This window comes from Ochotona curzoniae, unplaced genomic scaffold (genome assembly GCF_017591425.1).
Source record: "Ochotona curzoniae isolate NIBS_2020 unplaced genomic scaffold, NIBS_Ocur_1.0 contig_883, whole genome shotgun sequence".
NCBI classification, from domain to species: Eukaryota; Metazoa; Chordata; class Mammalia; order Lagomorpha; family Ochotonidae; genus Ochotona; species Ochotona curzoniae.
In genome coordinates this window covers 36,645,278-36,667,093 of record NW_024466599.1, presented here as the reverse complement: position 1 = coordinate 36,667,093, position 21,816 = coordinate 36,645,278, and the positions used below count along the sequence as shown (strand labels likewise).

Below are 21,816 nucleotides of genomic sequence, written 5' to 3'. Positions count from 1 at the left end.
GCAGCATTTTACCACTTCAGATACAACAGAAATCAAATCAGAGTCCTTAAAATAATTCCATGAAAATGGCTAATATCACTGCCACTCACAGTCCTATCTGCAGGATTATAAAGTAATTCCGCCAAAAGGCCTGTAGAAATAGCTAAGGGATAAGTTAAATGGACGTATTTGGCTTAAAGTGTAAACTAAAATAAAGACTGAATGCTGCTTCAGTAAGTCAGGTAAGCTGTGAAGATTTTCATGGCCCCAAATATAGTGATGTACTACTCAAAAATAGAGTTAAACCTTAAAAAGTAACTGTTATGTCCTGAAAGAACCATTTACTGGGGTCAGTGTTTGGCATAGCAGTTGAGACAGCGCTTGGGATGCCTGCAGCCCACATAGGAGGCAACAAGTGAAGGCTCCAGCTAGCAGATTCCTGACATCCATGTGGGGGACCCGGATCGAGTTCTAGACTTCAAGTTTCAGCCTGACAGAATTGTGACTTCTGCAGGTATTTGGGGCTGTGAGCCAGCAGATGGGAGATTCTCCCTGCCTCTATATTTCTTTTTCCAGTAAACAAAATGATAACTTATTAAAGAAATAGCATTGGCTTATAATTGTTGCTATTGGCATTTGTCACTGAGCAATCCTTTCCTTCCTTGTTTCCTTATTCTACCTGATAAATATCTTGAGATCTCTCGAAGAAAGAGTATAAATGAAACCATATAATTATAAAATACTTCAAATATAAGAATTACTCTAAAAATAAAATCTTTCATCAAAAAATTGGGGATAACTTGGTTTTGATATACACTGTCAGATGCCTCCAAGAAGTGACCCAAATAACCACTGTACCACTCTGGTGGAAACTGGTTCACGTCTAGAAATATCAGACTTGCTGGTGGCCCCTTCACTGCACTCATTGTTCTCCCTTTCCCTGGCTTGTTCTGACTCTTTCCATTAGTTCTTGCTGGAACAGTGCGGGGCCTTCGAGGCATGTGATCACTATCCCAGGAGCTGATTATGGAAGGTTCCATGCTCCAAGGAAGGTCACTAGAAGTCTTTACCCTCAAAGTTCCATACAGAATTTTTCCAAACATGATTCTTTAAGGTCAAGGTAATCTATTGTCATCTTTTTGTTCTTTCTTCCATTTATTTATTCATTTATGCTATTCTCAAGGGGAAATTCCATACCTGTGGTGGAGTTCGGGAGCCGTTTTTTTGCACTTCCTATGGATATTCTCTGTTGCAGGGCATCAAAAAAGGATTGGGGAATGTGGAATACCAGTGGCTCTGGTTTACCTATCAAAATAAAAAGAAAGTCACTTAAAGAAATTTAATGAGGGGAGCTTGCACAATGGCTCAATTGATTAATCACTAGCATTCCATTTGGGCGTTAGTTTGTGTCCTTGCTGCTCCACTTTTGTTCAGTTCCCTGCTTGTGGACTAGGAAAGCAGTAGAGGATGGTCCTGGTCTTTGGGACTCTGCAGCCATGTGGTAGACCTGGAAGACACTCTTGGCTCCTAGCTTTGGATCAACTCAGCTCTGGCCATGTGGGGAGTGCACCAGTGGATGCAAGTCTCTCCTTCTCTCTGCCTTTCCGATAAAAATAAATAATTTCTTTTCCTTTGGGTTTAGAGAAATGTTGTTTTAATGGTGAAGCTCAGCACTCCAGCACCACAATTGGCCTTGGGTCGAAGCAGCCTGGATAGAGACAGAGGGGATGGAGGTGAGCCACCTAGAGCCTCACATGATGAAGAGAATGAGCAGGGCTACCATCAAACAAAAGAGTCCTATGTCCTTGGACAGTGCAAAGCCCGAAATGGCATAGAAGAAGAGCTGTTGCTTGAAAGCTGGGCTTTTGGCATATCCAATGAGCAAGTTGTGCCAATGCTGGTCCCTGAACCAGCCACACCAACCAGGGTGGCCCCAGCACCAATGAACTTGGCCGCCATGTCAGTGTCCCGGGAGACAACTCTGGTCTGGAATTTCTTCCTGGCAACCTGAGGGGGGAGCTACTGTAGGAGGGCTGCTAGGCACCTCCTCTGGCCAATCAGGAAGGAGGCAGACGCAGGCCTGAGAAGGGCCCTGGTACAACAGTGAATCACAGCTAGAGTAATGCATTGTTTCAGTCCATATTCCCCCTGCCCTAAAGCTCCTGCTCACCTGCAGGACTCATCCAGCTCAAGGTCAAGATCAAGAAGTCTTACAAAAAAAAAAAAATCAGGGAGAAGGTTGGCATTTTGGCTCAGCTGTTTAAGCTGCTATCTGTGATCCCAGAATCCTATACAGAAGCCAATTTGAGTTCTGGCTGGCCCACTTCTGATTCAGCTTCCAGTTAATGAGCCCGGGAAAGCAGTGGAAGATGGTCTAAGTACTCAAGGTCCCTCCCGCAGACGTGCAAGACTTAGATGGAAGTCCAGGATCCTGGTTTAAGCCCGGCCCAGCCTTGTAAGGTATAACCATTTGGGAAGAGTGGCTGCAATAGGACTCATTCTCTCCCCATTTTTATATATATAAAAAAAATCTGTGAGCTTTCTGATGTCCAGGCCAAGGTGGGAGAATGGAGTAGTAAATACAAATACTCCTTTCTTCACACAGAGGCACAAAGGTGGCTTTGATGTGCCTCTATGAACCAAGCGCTGTCAGCAGCCCTGGTGCTGATCCTTTGCAGTCATATAAAAGCACCGCACCTACCTCTCATTTTATATAAAAACCAACTTAATACAGATCAAAGATCTACAAGTAAGACTTGAAATCATTAGGAGGAAATAAAGGGGAAAGATTTCGAGACATTATTTCAGACAATGGTTTTCTGTTGAGCAGAAAATTGAGATGTTGAGGTCTGAAGAGCACAAGCAACAAAAGCAAAATTAGACAGATGAGATCATATAGAACTAAGAGGTTTCTGTAAAACAAAGAGACACCAAGAGAACGAGGTAAATATTTACACGCTGTTCAGCTGACAAATGATTCATGTCCAGAATGTATAAGGAACTCAAAAAACTCAATGACAGAAGAAAATCCAGTTAGCAAAAGGACAAAAAATATGAAGAGATGTTCTCAAAAGAGGAACTACAAATGGCTAACAAATACTTGGAAAAATGCTCAACACTGTTAGCCATCAAAACCACAGTCAGGTGCATCTCGTTGAAATTAGAATGGCTACCAACAAAAAGTCAAAAGAAAGGAATGATGGTCAGGATGTGGAAAGAAAGAGAATCCTTATATGCTTTGGGTGGCAATGCAAATTCGTACAGCTATTAAAGACAAGCGCGTGGAGGTTGCTCAAAACACTAACAATAGATCCATCATATGATCTAGCCATTCCTCTTATGGAGTTATACATATTCGAAGAAAATGCTAACAGTATGGCCCGGCACTGTGGCCTAACGGCTAAAGTCCTCGCCTTGAATGCCCTGGGATCCCATATGGGCGCCGGTTCTGGTCCCAGCAGCTCCACTTCCCATCCAGCTCCCTGCTTGTGGCCTGGGAAAGCAGTCAAGGCTGGCCCAAAGCCTTGGGACCCTGCACCCGTGTGGGAAACCCAGAAAAACACCAGGGCTCTTGACTTTGGATCAGCTTAGTTTCAGCCGTTGCAGCCGGGCCACTTGGGGAGTGAACCAGTATATGGATCTTTATCTCTCCTTCTCTCTGTATATCTGACTTTCCAATCAGTTTTTGAAAGATTTATTTGAAAGGCAGAGTTACAGAGAGGGATAAGGGGAGGCAGAGATCTATCCTTTGGTTCCTTCCCCACATGGCTGCAACAGCCTGGGCCGTTTGAGGCCAAAGTCAGGAACCTGGAGCTTCTTCTGGGTCTCTCATGTGCTCCCAACACTGCTCCTACATTCCTGCTCGTGGAAAGGCAACAGAAGAGAGTCTAGTACTGAGGTCCCTGTCACCCATGTGGGAGACTCAGAAGGTGTTTCAGGCTCCTGTCTTCCACCTGGCCCAGAGCTAGTCATTGCAGCCATTTAGAGAGTAAAAAAGAGGATGGAAGGTCTCGCCAAAGACAGTTACACAGAGAGAGGAAGTTGGGGAGTCGGGCCAGACCTAGGAACAAGATACTCCATCTGGATCTCCAACAATAGTGGCAGTGATCCAAGTAAGCACTTGAGCCATCTTCTGTGGTCTTCTCAGGTGCACTAGCAGGTTGCCGAATCAAAAGCAGAGCAGTAGGAGCTCAGACAATGTGATGCTGCATTGCAAGCAGACACTTAACAGGCAGCACTGCAACAGTGGCCCCAATAAATCTTGAAGAAAAAAAAAAAAGCTACAAGCTCCTCATCTCTGGACAAAGCTTGAAAAGTCATCCATCAACGATGCTTTCAAGCCAAGGGTAAGGATATGCTACGCGACCTATGTCTGAAATTGTTGAGATTCCATGAGGCTATATCACACACACACACCCAGCCTGTAGGGACTGGTGCTGTTGTATAGCAACTTAAGCATCTGACTGTGGTGTTGGCATCCCACACAGGTGCTAGCTCAAGTCCTGGCTGTTCCTTTTTTTTTTTTTTAATTTATTTTTTATTGATTACATTATATTATGTGACACAATTTTATAGGCTCTGGAATTCCCCCCTTCCCTCCCCCAAACCCGCGCCCCCCCCATAGTGGATTCTTGTTGCATTACTACAGTTCAGATCCAGTTGCTTTTTTTTTTTTTTTTTAAGATTTATTTCGTTTTACTAAAGAGTCAGATTTACAGAGAGAAGGAGAGACAAAGGTCTTCTGTCCACTGGTTCATCCCTCAAGTGCCCTCAATGGCCAGTACTGAGCCAATCTGAAGCCAGGAACCAGGAGCTTCTTTTGGTGTCCCATGCGGGGACAGGGTACCAAGGCTTTGGGCTGTGTTTGACTTCTTTCCCAGGCCACAAGCAGGGAACTGGATGCGAAGTGGGGCTGCCAGGACACAAACAGGCACCCATATGGGATCCCGGTGCATGCAAGGCAATGACTTTAGTCACTAGGCTACCGTGCCGGGCCTGCTGTTCCACTTTTGATCCGGCTCTCTGCTAATGTGCCTGGGAAAGCATCAAAAAATGGTTCAAGTGCTTGAGTGCCTGTACTCATGAGGGAGACCCAAAGGAAGTCAGGCTCTTGGGTTTGGACCACTTGGGGGGTGAGTCAGCAGACGGAAGATCTTCCTCTCTTGTCTCTCTTCCTCTCTGTATATCTGCCTTTCCAGATACTGAGATATGCAGTTCCAGAGACACAGAGAGGCGGAGAGACAGAGAGGAGAATCTTCTATCTGATGATTCACTCCCCTAGTGACCACAATGGCTGGAGCTGTGCCAATCTGAAGCCAGGAGCCAGGAACCTCCTCCAGGTCTCCCACACAGGTACAGGGTCCCAATGCTTTGGGCCGTCCTTGACTGCTTTCCCAGGCCACAAGCAGGGAGCTGGATGGGCAGTAGAGCTGCCGGGATTTGAACCAGTGCCCATATGGGATCCCGGTGCTTTCAGGGCGAGGACTTCAGCTGCCAGGCCACGGCACCGGTCCCAAGATACATAAATCTTTAAAAAAAAAACCAAAACTATATTAATCTCATATATTCACATTTTTCACTAAGCTTTTTTACCCCTTGTATTTTGATTTGAAATTTGACAGAATGATCTTTTAAAAATTTGGTATTTCCCTCATGAAGTAACTGTATGCACATTTACACACGTGCATGTACATGTGACCAATGTATCTGCCTTATTTATTACTTGTTATATGTTTCCTCTTCCGTCTCTAAATCCGTTTTGCTAGCACTGCATTTTAATTATATGATTAGAGGCCATCCTTGTGGCATTAAGCTTCCGCCTACAATGCTGACATCCTGTATTTGTGCTGTACATGTTCTGGTTGTTCATATCCCAATGCAGTTTCCTGTTGTGGCCTGGGAAAGTAGCAGAGGATGGCCCAAAGCGTTAAGCCCCTAAACCCACATGGGAGACCCAGAAGAAGCTCCTGCCTTCTGGGTTCAAACTGGCTCAGCTCTGGCTGCTCCACTTCTGATTCGGCTCCCTAATAGCCCGGGAGCACAGTGAAAGATGACCCAAGTGGTTGGGGTCCTGCACCCACTTGAGAGACGGGGAGGAAGTTCCTGGCTCCTGGCTTCATCCCAGCCCAGCCCTGGTGATTGTGACCATCCGGGGAGTGAACCAGCAGGTAGAAGATCTTTGTCTCTGTCTCTCTCTGTAACTCTGCCTTTCAAACAAATGAATGAATTACATGATTATTCTTTCTTTCAAGTTGGACTTCTTTCTTGAACTCAGGTTCAAAAAATAGAGTAGAACAGAGCAATTTAATCTTTTCCTTTGGGCAAAAGCCCATCTGAATGACCAAGACTTACCATCAAATTGATAGTGCATAGTTTGATGGATCCGTTCTGTGACACTGGCCAGCCAGTCTTGGAAGGATAAAGTCACTTGGGCCTCATCTAACAGCTGACCACAGGCTAGGAAAAGAAGAAAAGACAACTTCTTAGAAACTTTTTTCTTACAAAATAAATAGTTAATTAAAATTTAGAAAAGTTGAGCTTATGGGCCTGGTGTAATAGTGTAATGGTTAAGGTCCTTGCCTTGAGTGTGCCGGGATCCCATATGGGTGCCGGTTCTAATCCCGGCAGCCCCACTTCCCATGCAGCTCCCTGCTTGTGGCCTGGGAAAGCAGTCGAGGATGGCCCAAAGCCTTGGGACCCTGCACACCCGCGTGGGAGCCCCTGAAAGAAGTCCCTGACTCCTGGCTCCGGATCAGTGCGGCACCAGCCATTGCGCTCACTTGGGGAGTGAATCATCGGACGGAGGATCTTCCTCTCTGTCTCTCCTCCTCTTTGTACATCTGCCTTTCCAGTGAAATAAATAAATCTTTTATAAAAAAGAAAGTTGAGCTTTAATAGAAAAAAAATGAAAGTTGAAACTCAAGAAAAATAGATAAAGTGAAATAGAAGATTCTCAGACTTTTCACAAAAATATTTACTTAGAACACACAAAATGAAAGGCTTTGAGAGACTAAGATGTGTAGGACTATTAACCACAGAAAGTCAGCAGTCTTTCTCTACCAAACTACAGGCTGAAAATGGCTCTACAATAGCTGTCCTAGAGGTCTAGGGGTTAGGTTTTTTCCTAATCAATTTGTGTCTACATTCCCAAAAGGAAAAAAAAAGTTTCATATCAAGGTTGAGTTGAGTGATACATTTATCATGGGTTGCTTTGATTGACGTTTTTCTACTTAAAATCAACAATGTTGTACATGGAAATGTCCTCCTCTCTAAGATGAGGATCTGAGGCCCAATGACCTTCAGATCAACACCTCCCACTGGGACCGACACTGTGCAATAACGCCCTGGCTGCTCCCTGTCCCGTCCAGCTCCCTCCTCATGGATCTGGCAAAGCCAGCAGAGGACAGCCCAAGTGCTTGGCCTGTGCACCCAAGTGGGAAACCTAGAGGCTTCAGGCTTTAGTTGGGCTCAGCTCTGGCCATTGCGGCCATTTGGAGAGTTAACCAGTAGATGGAAGCACACTTTCTCTCTTTCTCTCTCTCTCTTTCTCTCTCTCTCTCTCTCTCTCCCTCTCTAATTCTGCCTTGCAAATAAGTAAATCATTAAACAAACAAAAACCTTCCACAGATCTACCTTCCTATTTTGCTTCTGAAATGTTTTTATATGTGTGAAATCTTTTAAGATTAAAAAAAAACTTTTTTGTTTGAAAGACAGAGTTATAGAGAGAAGAGACAGATAGATCTTGCATTGCTGGTTTACTCCCCAGTGGCTGCAACATGCAGAGCTGGGCTGCTGTGAAGCCAAGAGTCTGGAGCTATGTCTGGGTCTTCCATTGGGGTGCAGGGACACAGGATTTGAGCTATCATCTGCCACCTTCCCAAGGCATAAGCAGAAAGCTGGATTGGAAGTGGAGTAGCCAAGGCTCAAATCAGCACCCACATGGGATGCTGGCACCACAGACAGACATTTAGCCTACTGCGCTGGCCACTCACCTTTTTATATACAGAGAAAAATGTCATCCATACTACTCATTTGAGATGAAATTATTGTAGATAAATGCGATTATTTTAACTGAGGTTACTTTCTTTTTAATTTTCCCTAAAGGAAATGATGTTAAAAATGATTGTTAAAAAAAAAATCTACCTGATAGTTGATCTGTTTACTTCCTGACCTTCCAAAAACATCTGTATTTACAATGTAAAACTTCTTAATGAATGAATGAATTTTCAGTCCTGCATTATCTAATTATGTATTGGTCTTATTTTCAAAAACATCCAGGTCTCTCCCACGGGTACAGGGGCTCAAGGTAGGGGTGATGTCCAGTTCTTGACCAGGTAGCTGCATTATATGGCTAGTCGTATCAAAGCTAGTCATATCAAGTTTTCAATAATTGAACTAAACTCTTTTTGTACAATTTATAAGGAGAATTAAGAAATTGTTGATTACCCAAGTGTATAAGCCTAAGTATTGAGTAGGAAGTTAACATTTTCAAACACATAAATTATGTTCAAATTAAGTCATTCTGTCTCATAAGCACAGAACAATGGCCATGCCGCTGCTTCTCAGGTATATCGTCAAGCTTCCCTGGCTTTGGAAAGTAAGTGGCACCTGCCCTTCTCAACAACAGCAATCACTGCATAGTTGTAAAATACATGTTTCCTTCAACTTTGACTCGCTGCATGAGGGCAGGGGCAACAGAGGAACATGTCCTACACACACTGCCCAACCCTACCAGGAATGATGCATTTAAAGACATAATTTAATTTCTTGCTTTTGTTTGTTTGATTTTAGTAATCTGTAAAGCATTTCTTACACAGTTTTAAAAACGTTTGTAGAGATATGTATATTCGTGTGAAGTAAGAAACACAAAACTTGCATACTCTGCACAGATCCTCCGAAAAGCAGCATTTCATGAAACTGTAGTGCAGCATCACAAGCAGCAAAAGGACGTGGTACAATCCAGTGATTTCACTGAGATTCCGTGTGTGGTGTGCACGCACATAGCTGGATGCAATTTTTCCATACGTGTAGACTTCTGTGACAACCACATGCAGGGAATAAAGGGAGTCATGACAAGACTCCCTCTTTCGCCCTTTTATCGCGACTATTACTTTCCTCCTAAACCCTCTGTAGCCTTGACAACCAGCAAGCTATTTTCCCAACACTGTGGTTTCAGACATAACTGAATTTTGATCACGATTTAAAACTGGTAGACAGGAAAGATCTCAGCTTCATGCCTGCAAGTGTTGCTGTCAGCAGCTTTGGGGACCACCACACACACAACCCTTCTTTGCTTACACTGCTCCTGGATTGTGTAGGCCGACCCTCCACCACTGCAGCCTGTGTTGGGGAAGGGAACTTACCCTGCCTCTTTAATGAAGAAGCAACCATAGGCTTTTTCAGGCCACTTTTTCTTAGGTTACTGCTCACTGCATCTTGAGGCAATAATGAACTGTTCATCTGTGGGCCTAAACCACAAATCATGACAGTGTTTAATAACCTGTCTGCACAATATGAATTGATTTTATATTGATTTCTAAAGTGTCTAAAACACACAATCATTATTAGTTTCAAAATCAGTTTCACAGATTCTGTAAGGAATTTGCATTAGCCATTATACATAAAATTTTAACTTCTTTATATTCATGAAGGAAATTAGGGATTAAAAAATAGAAGAAAAAAATTTACCCATTATTCCCATCAATCAGGATTAATTTTCAGGTGAGTAATCCTCTATTTTCTATATTTGCTTTGCTGGTTTTGTGATTTTTAAGTAACTGTGACCATAGCAAGATTTCCAAATAGAGTAAAAAATGATTAGTTTGAATTTCAGAAAAGCAACAGTTTTTTTTTTTTAAATCCCTAATTTAAATATATTTTTTTCATTTATTTGATTTTGTTTTATGACACAGTTTCATAGGCTCTGGGATTCCCCCATCCCCTCCTCATGCTCTCCCCCCATGGAAGCAACAGTTTTTTAGTAAATTATGTTCCAAATATTGCATGGGAGATAATTATATTAAATAAATTACTCATAACTTATCTAAAATTCAAGTTTTTTGTTTTTTTAAATCTGAGATGCAGAGAGAAAAATGAGAAAGCATGCTCTCATCCACTGGTTCATTCCTCAAATGGAAGTAATGGCCAGAGCTGGGCCAGGTCAAGGCCAGGGGCTTCATCCAGGTCTCCCACATGGGGTAGAGGATTCCAAGCTCTGGTGTCATCTTCCACTGCTTTCCTAGGTCATTAGCAGACAGCTGGATTGGAAGTGGAGCAGCTGGGATTTGAACCAGAACCTGCATGGAATCCTAGGATTGCAGACAGAGGCTTAACTTGCTGTGCTACAATGCCACTGTGCTCCCCTCCAAATTCTTTACAATGATGTTTAATGGCTGTTTATAATGGTTCATTTAGCTTCACCATTTGTTAATTCGTTTTCAGCACTGTAAATAATAATAAAAACATCTGGACAAAATGCTTTTCCTATTATTTCCTTTAAAAACACTGTTTGGAAATAGTACTATTATATCAAAGGGTAAGGATTTTTTCTCCTTTTCAGAGTTTTAAATTTTCTTAGATCATGTAAACATTTAACAATCTCTAACCAATATTGCTTCCAGAACTGCTTCCATAAAACACTGAAATTACAAAGTTCCTTTGTTTGTGCACTTGACTTCAACTTCTCAGCCCGCGGACTCCTGTGCATACTCATTTGGCCACTTTAAGGCTCAGTAACAGATGCTGCAGGCTGCATTTACTGTTAAAGCCAGTCACTCCATGCTAGTAGCCAGGCACCCCTCGACTGACACCTGTAACTGCGGAGTCGTCATCTTTACACCATCTTCAGTCACGTTGGGCGTTCAGCACATGGTCCGTCTCTACCTGAGATGCCCACATCCTGCACTGAGGTGCCTGGCTTCAAGCCCTGGCTCTGCTCTGCAGTCCAGCTTCCCACTGAGGAGCACCCTGGGAGGTGTCAGGTGTGAGCTCAGGGGGCTGGACTCCTGCCTTGGACATGGGGAGACTCAGATTTCCTGGCTTCTTGATTTAGCCTGGTTGGGGATGGGCTGAGCTGCTGCCGTTTGGGGAGTGAAACAATGCATCGAAGCTCTGTTTCTCTGGCTTTCAAATATACAAATAAATTTGCTAATTTGGTAACAGAAGTATCTTGTTTTAATTTTGCATTTCTAAAATGTGAGCATTTCTCTACTTACTAGTGAGTGAGTCTAGGGTTTGGTCCATCGAAACGGACCAGGTGATATCTTCATTTTGTTTAGAATGGAGGTCCCTGGACACTCAGGTAGTATAATACTTCAGCATTATCATATTGACTTATGAGACCTCAACTGGAATCAAATATTTGAATTTTAATGTGTGTGTGTATGTGTGTGTACAAATGGTCCCTGACTTACAATAGTTCAATTTACTGATTTCTTTTTCTTAGAATGAAAACATTTTATGTTTCCTATAGGAAATTTTTTTATAATCTAATGATTGTGGAACTGCACAAGGGTGCAAAAGCAATATCTAGTTGGTGGAAATTATACTTAACATTTGAATATCCCTGGCTAGTAATGCCCAGTAGGACACTCTCTCCAGAGAAGTCAGGTGCTCATGAGGGAAAAACAAAACAAACTACTAACCCACAGTGTGCTGTGCTGTGAAGCTATGAGCTGCGAGGAGTATTAAGTGCATTTTCAACTGACAGGATTCTCAACTAATGATGAGCTTATCAGGACGTAAGCCCACACAGCTCAAGGAGTAGCTCAGCGCTATAGATCTTCACATGCGGAAACTGCAAACGGCATTCCTAAATCAGTGTGGCAGATACAACTAACCATCGTCAGAAGGTTTTGTCAAGCCTTCCCTGGGGGTGGCGTTTTGGTGCAGGACTGAGGTCAGCCACTTCAGAGGCCCACATCCTACATGAGCGCTCTGTGAGAATCCTCTTTTCTACCTTGGATCCCACTTCCTCTTAACACGCCTCCTGGGAGCGATGGCTCAGATATGAGGGTCCTGGCCACATGGAGACCAGGGTGGGGAATTTACAGATTCCTGGTTTCATCCTGGCCCAGCCCTGGCTACTGCAGGTATCTGAGAAGTGAACCAGCAGCAGAGAGACTTCTGTCTCTTTCTATCAAATAAAACGAAAAACACTGGGCCTGGTACTCTATCTCAACTGGCTAATCCTCCACCTCCAAGCGCCAGGATCCCATAAAGGTGCCAGTTTGTATCCTGGCTGCTTCATTTACTATCCAGCTCCCTGCTTGTAGCCTGGGAAAGCAGTTGAGGATGGCCCAAAGCTTGGGATCATACACCCATGTGGGAGACCAGGAAGAAGCTCCTGGCTCCTAGCTTCATTTAATTGGGTAGTGAACCAGTGGATGGAAGATTTTCTCTGTCTCTCCTTCACCCTGTAAAAATCATACTTTCCAATAAAAATAAATAAATTTTAAATGAAAAAATATATATTCAGGAAGGTTAGGATCTAAGATTAGCCTGAATTGGAGTTGAACAAACATATAAAATAAAAATGGAGTTTTGGGGGAGGGCAGCATGGTGGCTTAGCAATCTAATCCTCCTCTTGCGGTGCCAGGCACCTGTTCTAGTCCTAGCTACTCCACTTCTGATCTAGTTCCCTGCTTATGGTCTATGAAAGCAGTGGAGGATGGCTCAAATACTTGGGTCCCTGTATCCACGTAAGAGACTAGGAAGAAACTCCTGGCTCATCTCTGGCCACTGCAGTCATTTGGCGAGTGAACCACTAGATGGGGAATCTTTCTCCTCTCTCTGTCCTTCTCTTTCTGGAAATATTTCAAATAAAAATAAAGAAATTTTTTTTAAAAATGCAGTTTGGTTGATCTTTTGTTCAACAAATCAATTTTAAACTTGATATGACAAGGAATCAGCAACAGAGGATAAAACCTTTTTTTAGGAAAGAAGTTATAAGAACAAACATGATTTCTCAGAATTGCTGAGATGCAGTGAATGATACAGAATGCAGTGAAACAACCTTTAAAAAATACCACGACCAAACCAACCATCCAACCAAGCTGCCTCTCACCAGACACTTCGTCCTTTTTCCTCTTTTTGGGCTTGGAGGCGGCGGCCTCGCAGGCGGGCACGGCTGACTCGGAGTGGCAGCCTAACTGGGGCATGATAATCTCTTTAAGACCTAAAAAAGAAAAGATTGCCAAATTACAAATACTATTGATTACTAACACTACTAAATTATAAGAGTTATAGTATGGACCCCTATCTACAGAAAAACTAAGTCATAAAAATTCAAACACCATAACAATGAATTACAGAGTATTTGCCCACTTTATTTTAAGTTGAGCTTTTTTTTTAAAAAAAAAAATTATTTATTGGGCCCAGCACAATAGCATATAGTTGTTAAAGTCCTTGCCTTGCATGCCCGGGATTCCATATGGGTGCTGGTTCTAATCCCAGAGGCCTTGCTTCCCATTCAGCTCCCTGTTTGTGGCCTGGGAAAGCAGTCGAGAACAGCCCAAAGCTTTGGGACCCTGCACCCACGTGGGAGACCTGGAAGAAGCTCCTGGCTCCTGGCTTTGGACTAGCTCAGCTCCAGCCATTGCAGCCACTTGGGGAGTGAATCATCAGACGGAAGATCTTCCTGTCTCTCCTCTTCTCTGTATATCTGACTTTCCAATAAAAATAAATAATCCCAAGGCTTTGGGCCATGGGCTCCTGGGCATGTAAGGCGAGGACTTTAGCTACTACACTATCGCGCTGAGCCCTATTTGCTCACTTTAAAAATAAATTCCTGGGCCCGGCGCAGTGGCACAAGTGGTTAAAGGTCCTCGCCTTGCACGCCCGGGATCCCATATGGGCACCGGTTCTAATCCCGGCAGCCCCGCTTCCCTTCCAGCTCCCTGCCTGTGGCCTGGGAAAGCAGTCGAGGACGGCCCAAGGCTTTGGGAACCTGCACCCGCGTGGGAGACCCGGAAGAGGCTCCTGGCTTTGGATCGGCATAGCATCGACCGTTGCGCTCACTTGGGGAGTGAATCATCGGATGGAAGATCTTCCTCTCTGTCTCTCCTCTCTGTATATCCGCCTTTCCAATAAAAAAAATAATAAAAATAAATCTTTAAAAAAAAAAAAAGTTCCTGAGGTCACCTCAGGGGCATATAAGACTAATCATATGCATGTGGCGTCAGTGTCCCCTGTGGATTTTCTGTTCAGCTCCTCGCCAATGTGCCCGGGAAGAAAACCCAAGATGACCCCAGCACTGGAGCCCTATCTCCCATACAGGAGACCTGGATTGCGTTCAGGTTCCCAGCTTCTACTTGGCCTCGCCCTTGCCACTGTAGCCATCTGAGGAGTGAACCAACAGTGGAAGACTCTCTCTCCTATTTGGTCTTTTAAATAAATAGAATATCTGTAAACATTTTATATTTGTAAAATTATGTACGTATATTTGGGATGTATTATCTATCTGCTCTTCACTTATGTGAAAGGCAGAATTACAGAGAAAGCATCTTCCACCTGCTGGTTCATTCCCCAGATGGTTGCAATGGCTGGAGCCAAACCAGGAGCCAGGAGCTTCCTCCACTCTGTCACATGGATGGCAGGTATCCAAGTACTTAGACTAGCTTCCACTGTTTGCGTAGGCCCATAGCAGTGAGCTGATCAGAAGTGAAGCAGTCATCTGGACCTAGAACCAGTGTCCATATCAGTTGCTGACATTACTGGTGGAGGTTTAACACTCTGTGCCATGATGCAATCCTATACATACACACACACACATCTTTGTTTTAAAAAATTCTTTTGTGAGCTAGCATTGTGACATAAAGGGGAAAGCTGCCATGTGCAATGTTAGCAGACCAGTCTGGGCACCAGTTTGAGTTCAGCTATTCTACTTTCTTTTTCCTTTTTTAAAAAAAAGATTTATTTATTTATTTATTGCAAAGTCAGATATACAGAGAGGAGGAGAGACAGAGAGGAAGATCTTCCATCCAATGATTCATTCCCCAAGTGAGCACCAAGGCCAGTACTGCGCTGATCCGAAGCCAGGAGCCAGGAACTTCTTCCAGGTATCCTATACGGGTGCAGGGTCCCAAAGCTTTGGGTCGTCTTCAACTGCTTTCCCAGGCAGGGAGCTGGATGGGAAGTGGGGTTGCCGGGATTAGAACCGGCGCCCATATGGGATCCTAGTACATTCAAGGTGAGGACTTTAACCGCTAGGCCATGGCACTGGGCCCCATCTCCTCTACTTACAACTCAGTTCCCTGCTAATTGTCTGGGAACAGTGGAAGATGGCTCAAGTGCTTCGACCCCTGCACTCACAGGGAGACCTGAAAGAAGCTCCTGCTTCCCGACTTTGGTCAGGCCTGGGACCAGACCATTTGCATGTACCATCTGACAGAAGTGCTCTCTATTCCTCTCTATAATTCTGCCTTGCAAATAAATAAAAATTAAAAAAAAAAACAAAAAACAAACACCAATCCCTTGCCAGTTTACTGAAGGCAAATTAAAAACAAAAAAAGAAGTAGCCCAAACTTGTTCTTTTGTTCACAGATCATTGTCCATGATCATTACAAAATGAATATAGTGTCTACAAGATAAAAGTATGTCAATGACAAAGACAGAAAAACTTGATGAAGAAATTCTCAAAGGTTTTCTTTCAAGTGAGGTGATAGTTTTTTCCATGTTCAAAGCAAACAAACCAAAATGAAGGGATTTTTTTCTGTGTTCTTTGTTAACACAGAGCATTTGTGGAAAAACAGAAAAGATCAAAGTGAGACTAGCTTGGCTTAGATTTACTGTATCAACAAAATACCTAAGTCTCTTGATCCTTAATTTTAACCCATGAACTAAGCAACCAGCAAGCTTTCTGCGAATGTGTGCACTGGGCTAACACGAAGGGCTGTTTTCCATTTGACTTATCTAGCCATCTCCAAATGTACCAGCAGCCAAGCTTGCGTTTGCCACTTGGAAAAACCAGAGGCCACTGTCTCAATCACACCTCTTACCGCTGGAGTCAAAATTTAGGAAGTCTGAGAACTCTTGAGCCAATGATTCATCACTGGCAAAGGCACAGATGCAGGCAAAGAAATGAATGCATCTCTGGGCGGCTTCGTCCTTGGGGGCGGTTGCTTTGCTCGCTTTCAGTGTCTGGCAAGAGCAGAAGAAGCGGCGCTCAGGGAGGCTTTTGGGGCTGATTTTCTGCACAAAAGACGTATGCAAATAGCCAAGGCTGTGCTTCTGGCTTGCCTTGCACTTCACCACCAGGATGTTCTTCGTGATTCTTTGCACCAGGGGGCCTGTGGGTGCAGTGGCCAACTGCCAGATGGTCTGTTTGGTTTCCGGGGAGGCCTGCATGGCATTCAGGACTGAGCTCTTGAGGGTCAGAGGGGTGGCTTCCGCCTGGCAGTTCACGGCCAGCTTAATGTGCTGGCATTGGTTCTCCACGACACCCTGGGTGGCAGCCTTCAGGCATGAGGGGACGTAACACCGCCCCGAGCTCAACTGGGTGATGATGGTCCCATCCACCGTCTGGATCGTCGTCTCTGAGACACCGAGCTCCACAAAGCACCGGTAATCAGGGCCCCGGTCTCTCTGCCGCACGGAGTAGACTTGCAGATCGGAACCCGTGATGATTTTGACAGCTTCCACGCTAGGTTGCTTCCGGGCCCCGTAGCGGAAAATGGTTCCACAGGTCTTGTTTTTGCAGCTTAGCCCCCGGGTTCCATTGTACGTGCCACATCGTGGACACTTTCTGATTCCCCTCAGTGTGGCCTTCCCCAAGTCAGACAAGAAAGCTGGGACTTTAGTCCTCAGTGAGTTGGGTTCCATTTTTCACAGACCCTAGAAAAGGCAATAAATACATCAGTGTGAGTGTATATTCACACACAGAGTTAAAACCGCAGAGGCTATCTAACAGAGTAAAATGTAAACAAACTGTCCACTGATATGGGTGTTTGAGCTAGAAGTTAAGACAGTTCTTTGGATAACTACATCCCATATTGGAGGTCCTGGTTTCCAGTTCCAGCTCCATGTGCGAGTACAGCTTCCTGGACTGTCTCCTCAATGGATGAGCAATCTCTCTGACCAACAAATAAACCCAGAAGCTATTGAGGCTGGCACTGCGTAATAAATTAAACAGTTGCCTGTAATGCCTACATTCCATATAGGTGCTTATGGAGTCCCAGCTGCTCCACTTTCAATTCAGCTTCCTACTAATGTGCCTAGGAAAGCAATGGAAGCTGGGATAGGTATTTGGGCCCCTGCACACACTTGGGAGACCTGGATGATGCTCCTGGCTCCTGCCTGGCCCAGCCCTAGCCATTGAGGCCATTTGGGTACTGAATCAGCCAGGTGGGAGATAGCTCTGCTTCCCAATCTCTCTGTAACTCTGCCTTTCAAATAAGTAAAGCAATTCTTTAAAATAAACAATTAAACATGACTTTATATATACATATAAAGAAGCTCTCTAGGCATCTTCAAAGCATACCGCAAAATACCAATTTAAAATCTCAAAAAAGTAACAGTGATAGAAACTTTGGCTTTCATGACTCCAAATGTCTAATTTTTACTCAGTTACTACTTATATGAAAAAGAAGGAGAGGCAAACAGTTATTCTATCTGCTAGTTCATGCACCAAATCTTCATAAAAACCAGGAGGACAGAACTCTATCTCCCTTACAGGTGGCAGAAGCCCAAGTCCTTGAGCCATCACCTGTCACCTGCAGCGTACACATAAGCAGGAAGTTGAAATAGAAAATGGGGCCCAGCACAGTAGACTAGTGGCTAAAGCCCTCATCTTGGACACACTGGAATCCTATACGGGCACCAGTTCTAATTTCAGCAGCCCCATTTCCCATCCAGCTCCCTGCTTGTGACCTGGGAGAGCAGTCGAGGATGGCCCAAAGCCTTGGGACCCTGCACCCACGTGGGAGACCCAGAAGAGGCTCCTGGTTCCTGGCTTTGGATCGGCATAGCTCTAGCCATTGTGGCTGCTCACTTGGGGAGTGAATCATTGGATGGAAGATCTTCCTCTCTGTCTCTCCTCCTCTCTGTATATCTTCCTTTCCAATTAGAGAAAGCAAAAAAAGAAGAAAAAAGAAAAAGAAAAGAAAAATACATCAGAAGTGGAACTGGGACTTGAACCTGGGCACCTCAAGATAGGATGTGGGTAGTCTAAGCTGCTCGCTGTACTAAATGCCCACTTCTCTATACTTGTTAAATGTTCTTTTAAATATTTATTTATTTTTATCTATTTGACAGAATGAAAACAAGGGAAAAAATAAAGAGAGAGACATTCCATCTGCTGGTTTACTCTCCACATGGTCTCAATAGCTGGTTTGGGCCATCTCAAAGCCAGGAACCAGGAGCTTCTTCTGGTCTCCCACATCTCCCATCTTTCACTGCTTTCTCAGGGGCATTAACAAGAAGCTGGATTGGAAGAGGAGCACTGGGAATTGAAGTGCCCATACAGGATGCCAGCTTTGTAGGCAGCAGTTTAACCCACTACACCACAACACTGACCTCTCTGTACAGTTTTCAAAGCCCAAATGACCCTATACAATGACTGAAGTAAGTTAACCTAATTTTTCCCTGCAGAAAGTTTTGTTTGCTTTTGTTTGGGAGTACAGGAAAGATAAATTTCCCTTCCATGATTCCCCATAAAATGCAGCCAAGTCCTACCTGTGCCAGGTGTCGGGGCATCTGGAAAACAGTGTAATCTGAATTCATAGGCCCTACCAGGAGTTTCATTCGTGTGTAAGATCACAGAGGAGATGCAAGGGCATAAGCATTTGCAGAGTGAGTGTTCTGAAGTCAGAACTCTCTGGTGTAACAATGCAGACATTCTGCTCCTGGCTTCCTGAACAGCCAATGGCAAAGCTCCCGCCCTGTGTTCCACAAATGGGCCCACTGCCCTACTTGGGAATCTTGAGTGTCATCCTTGCGCAGGGGCCATGCTAATCTTCTCTGTATCGTTCCGATTTTAGTATAGGTGCTGCCAGAGCGAGCACTGCATGGGAATCTTGGCCATCTCCAAAGAAACAAGTTATATTAATTTCTCTTAGGACTCAGACAGGATAGGAATCCAACTCAAGCCACTTACTTGAGGATTGTTTGGCAATTCTTATTAAAATGTTTAATTGTTTTATACCAAAACAACACTAATGTCATCCCATGGTCATCAAGAACACCTAGGTTGGCCCAGTGTGATGACTCAGTGGCTAAATCCTCGCCTTGCACATGCTAGGATCCTATATGGGTGCTGGTTCATGCCCCGGCTGCTCCACTTCCCTTCCTGTTTCCTGCCTGCAGCCTGGGAAAGCAGTTGAGGAAGGCCCAAAGCCTTGGGACCCTGCACCTGCGTGAGAGACCCAGAAGAAGCTCCTGCTTTCAAATCAGCTCAGCTCTGGCCATTGTGGTCACTTAGGAAGTAAACCTGTAGATGAAAAATTTCTCTGTACTTCCTTCTCTTTTTAAAACTCCTTTCCAATAAAAACAAATCTTTTTTTCAATAAGTCAAAAACACTTCCTTCCCTATTGTAACATAAGTTATGCCTTTGGGATGCTTTATGCTTTTCAAAGTGCTTCGCATTATTTCATTTGAATGTAGAATACTGACATCTCATTTAAGCCAAGTAACTGCTGTACAGACAAAAACAATGCAAGGATGCATGAGGTCGGCCACAGGGAGCAGTGCAGGTCAGACCAACCAGACTAAAGGGAGTGGATCTACCTGTGACTTACTCCAAGAACTGTATTATAACAAATTCCAAATATATAGAAAATGCCCAAGTGGTCAAAATGGCTGGAGCTGAGCTGATGCGAACCCAGCAACCAGGAGCTTCTTCTGGGTCTCCCATGCAAGTGTGGGGTCCCAAGGCTTTGGGCTGTCCTCTGCTACTTTCCCAGGCCACAAGCAGGGAGCTGGATGGAAAGTAGAACAGTCGGAACAAGAACCAGCATCCATTTGGGATCTCGGTGTGTATGGGAAGACTTCAATCACTAGGCTGCTATGCCGGACCTAGGGGTGTGAGCATCACAACGTACACCTTAGACACTGCATCTTTAAGCAGGCTGGCTGTTAGCACTGCTTCCCCTACCTCCCGCCCCTTTCCAAAGAATGGCCTTGAAGAAATAGTTTCCCTCCAGATTTCTCATAGTCCACTGATGAACAAATCGGAAAATCTAGAATGTCTGCCTTTCACTGGTGCCATGACCTAGTAAAGGGAGTATCCACAGAGTATCTGCTGAACAAGGCTTTGTGAAGTAAGATCTCTCTAGCAGTTTCTCTACCTTGCCACTGTGGACACTGTGGACTTGGACACTGACTGGATCATTCTTTGTCCATTGTAGGAATACTTATCATCATCCTTACTTTTTAGCCACTAGATGTCAGCAGTACCTTCACTTTACCTGTAAAACAGAAATGGGTAGGCACAATGGCTCAAGTGGCTAATCATTCACCTAGAAGTGCTAGCATCCCATATTGGTGCTGGTTCATATCCTGGCTGCCCTACTTCACATCCAGTTCCCTGTGGCCTGGATAAAGCAGCAGAGGATGTCCCAAAGCTTTGGGACCCTGCACCCACATGGTAGAACCAGAAGCTCCTGAATCCTGGCTTTGGGTTTGCTCAGCTCTGGCTGTTATGGTGATTTGGGAGTGAACTAGTGGATGGAAGATCCTTCTTGCAATCTCTCCTTTCTATAAATCTGCCTTTCAAATGAAAATAAATCTTTTTGAAAAAATTGACAAAAGTGGGGGCCTGTAACACTGGCATCCCAGATGGGACCTGTTTGGGTCCAGGCTGCTCCACTTCTGATATAGCTTCCTCTAATATATCTGGGAAAACAGCAGTTGATGGTCTATATCCTTGGGGCCCTGCACCCATGTAGAAGATCTGCAAGAAGCTCCTGGCACTGGCCTGGCTCCGCTCTGTATGCTACCATTTGGGGAATGAAACAACAGATGCAAGATATTTTTTCTACCTTTCTTTTGCGACTATTTCCAGGGGAATAAAAAAAAAAAAAAGAAAGAAAGAAAGAAAGAAAGGGAAAATACTAAGTGCCTTATGTAGTAATCACCATCACAGTGCATGAAGCTAAAAAAAAAAAAATAAAATAAAATAAAAAATAAAAGTGGGGATAGCTCTGAAGTTCAGTGGGTGTAAGCCACTTGTTTTTCCCTCTCCCTCTCTTTCTGTACCTGTGCTTTTCAAATAAGCAAATTTCTAAAGAGAGAAAGCAAATTGTCTTCAGATAAAATGCAAAATTTTTCTGGGGGTAACATTACCCTGGTTCAAACTTAATTATTTAGAGGAATGGCCTATTCACACGCCATTTCCTTTTGAGCTCAATGAACTTCTTTTGTGGGGATTCTCACTCAGTCAGAGAGGGTCCTTAGGAGAATGGTTTTCCAAGTTCCAAACATGGAGGACCTAGTGTGTCCTTTCCCATCAGCTGATTCCATGATCAAGACCTGAATCTGCACCCCACCTAAAACCGTTCTACACCTCAATTGGTAACACACACCTTGTTAGAGTTATAAGCCGGTTAGGCCTATCCTAAAATTCGCCAAGTTCAATAAAAATTATGTTTCAATACTATAAACTGCTAAATATAAAAATGAAAATAGACACGAGACAGCTGAATAGTACCCCATAACCATTTTAAGGTGTATAGCAACTGGTGTGTATAAACTAAAATTGAAATGTCAATGATGTAGTCACAGGATGTGGTTAAGAACTTGCATTTTCTAACATATTGGTCACTCAATACTATATCAATTAACTCCATAATGTTATAAATTGTTTATGTTACTTTATGGCTTTTCATTGGATAGGATGATATTCT

At 43.9% G+C, this 21,816-nt stretch overlaps 1 protein-coding gene and 1 pseudogene across 2 annotated transcripts in view; both read right to left on the bottom strand.

The window, feature by feature from the left end:
- The window catches only part of CUNH2orf42 (chromosome unknown C2orf42 homolog), a 36,541-nt gene that overhangs the window by 6,766 nt on the left and 7,959 nt on the right, over positions 1-21,816 (bottom strand). For both annotated transcript variants that reach the window (XM_040993267.1, XM_040993268.1), the window contains exons 2-6: positions 15,975-16,809; positions 13,043-13,153; positions 9,342-9,446; positions 6,331-6,435; positions 1,177-1,284 (exon numbers count right to left, since the gene is read on the bottom strand). In XM_040993267.1, coding sequence (XP_040849201.1) covers positions 1,177-1,284; positions 6,331-6,435; positions 9,342-9,446; positions 13,043-13,153; positions 15,975-16,797 — 1,252 coding nt within the window. In that variant the 5' untranslated portion in view covers positions 16,798-16,809. The remainder of the gene's footprint in view (positions 1-1,176; positions 1,285-6,330; positions 6,436-9,341; positions 9,447-13,042; positions 13,154-15,974; positions 16,810-21,816) is intronic.
- Positions 18,864-18,977, bottom strand: LOC121165448 (annotated as a pseudogene).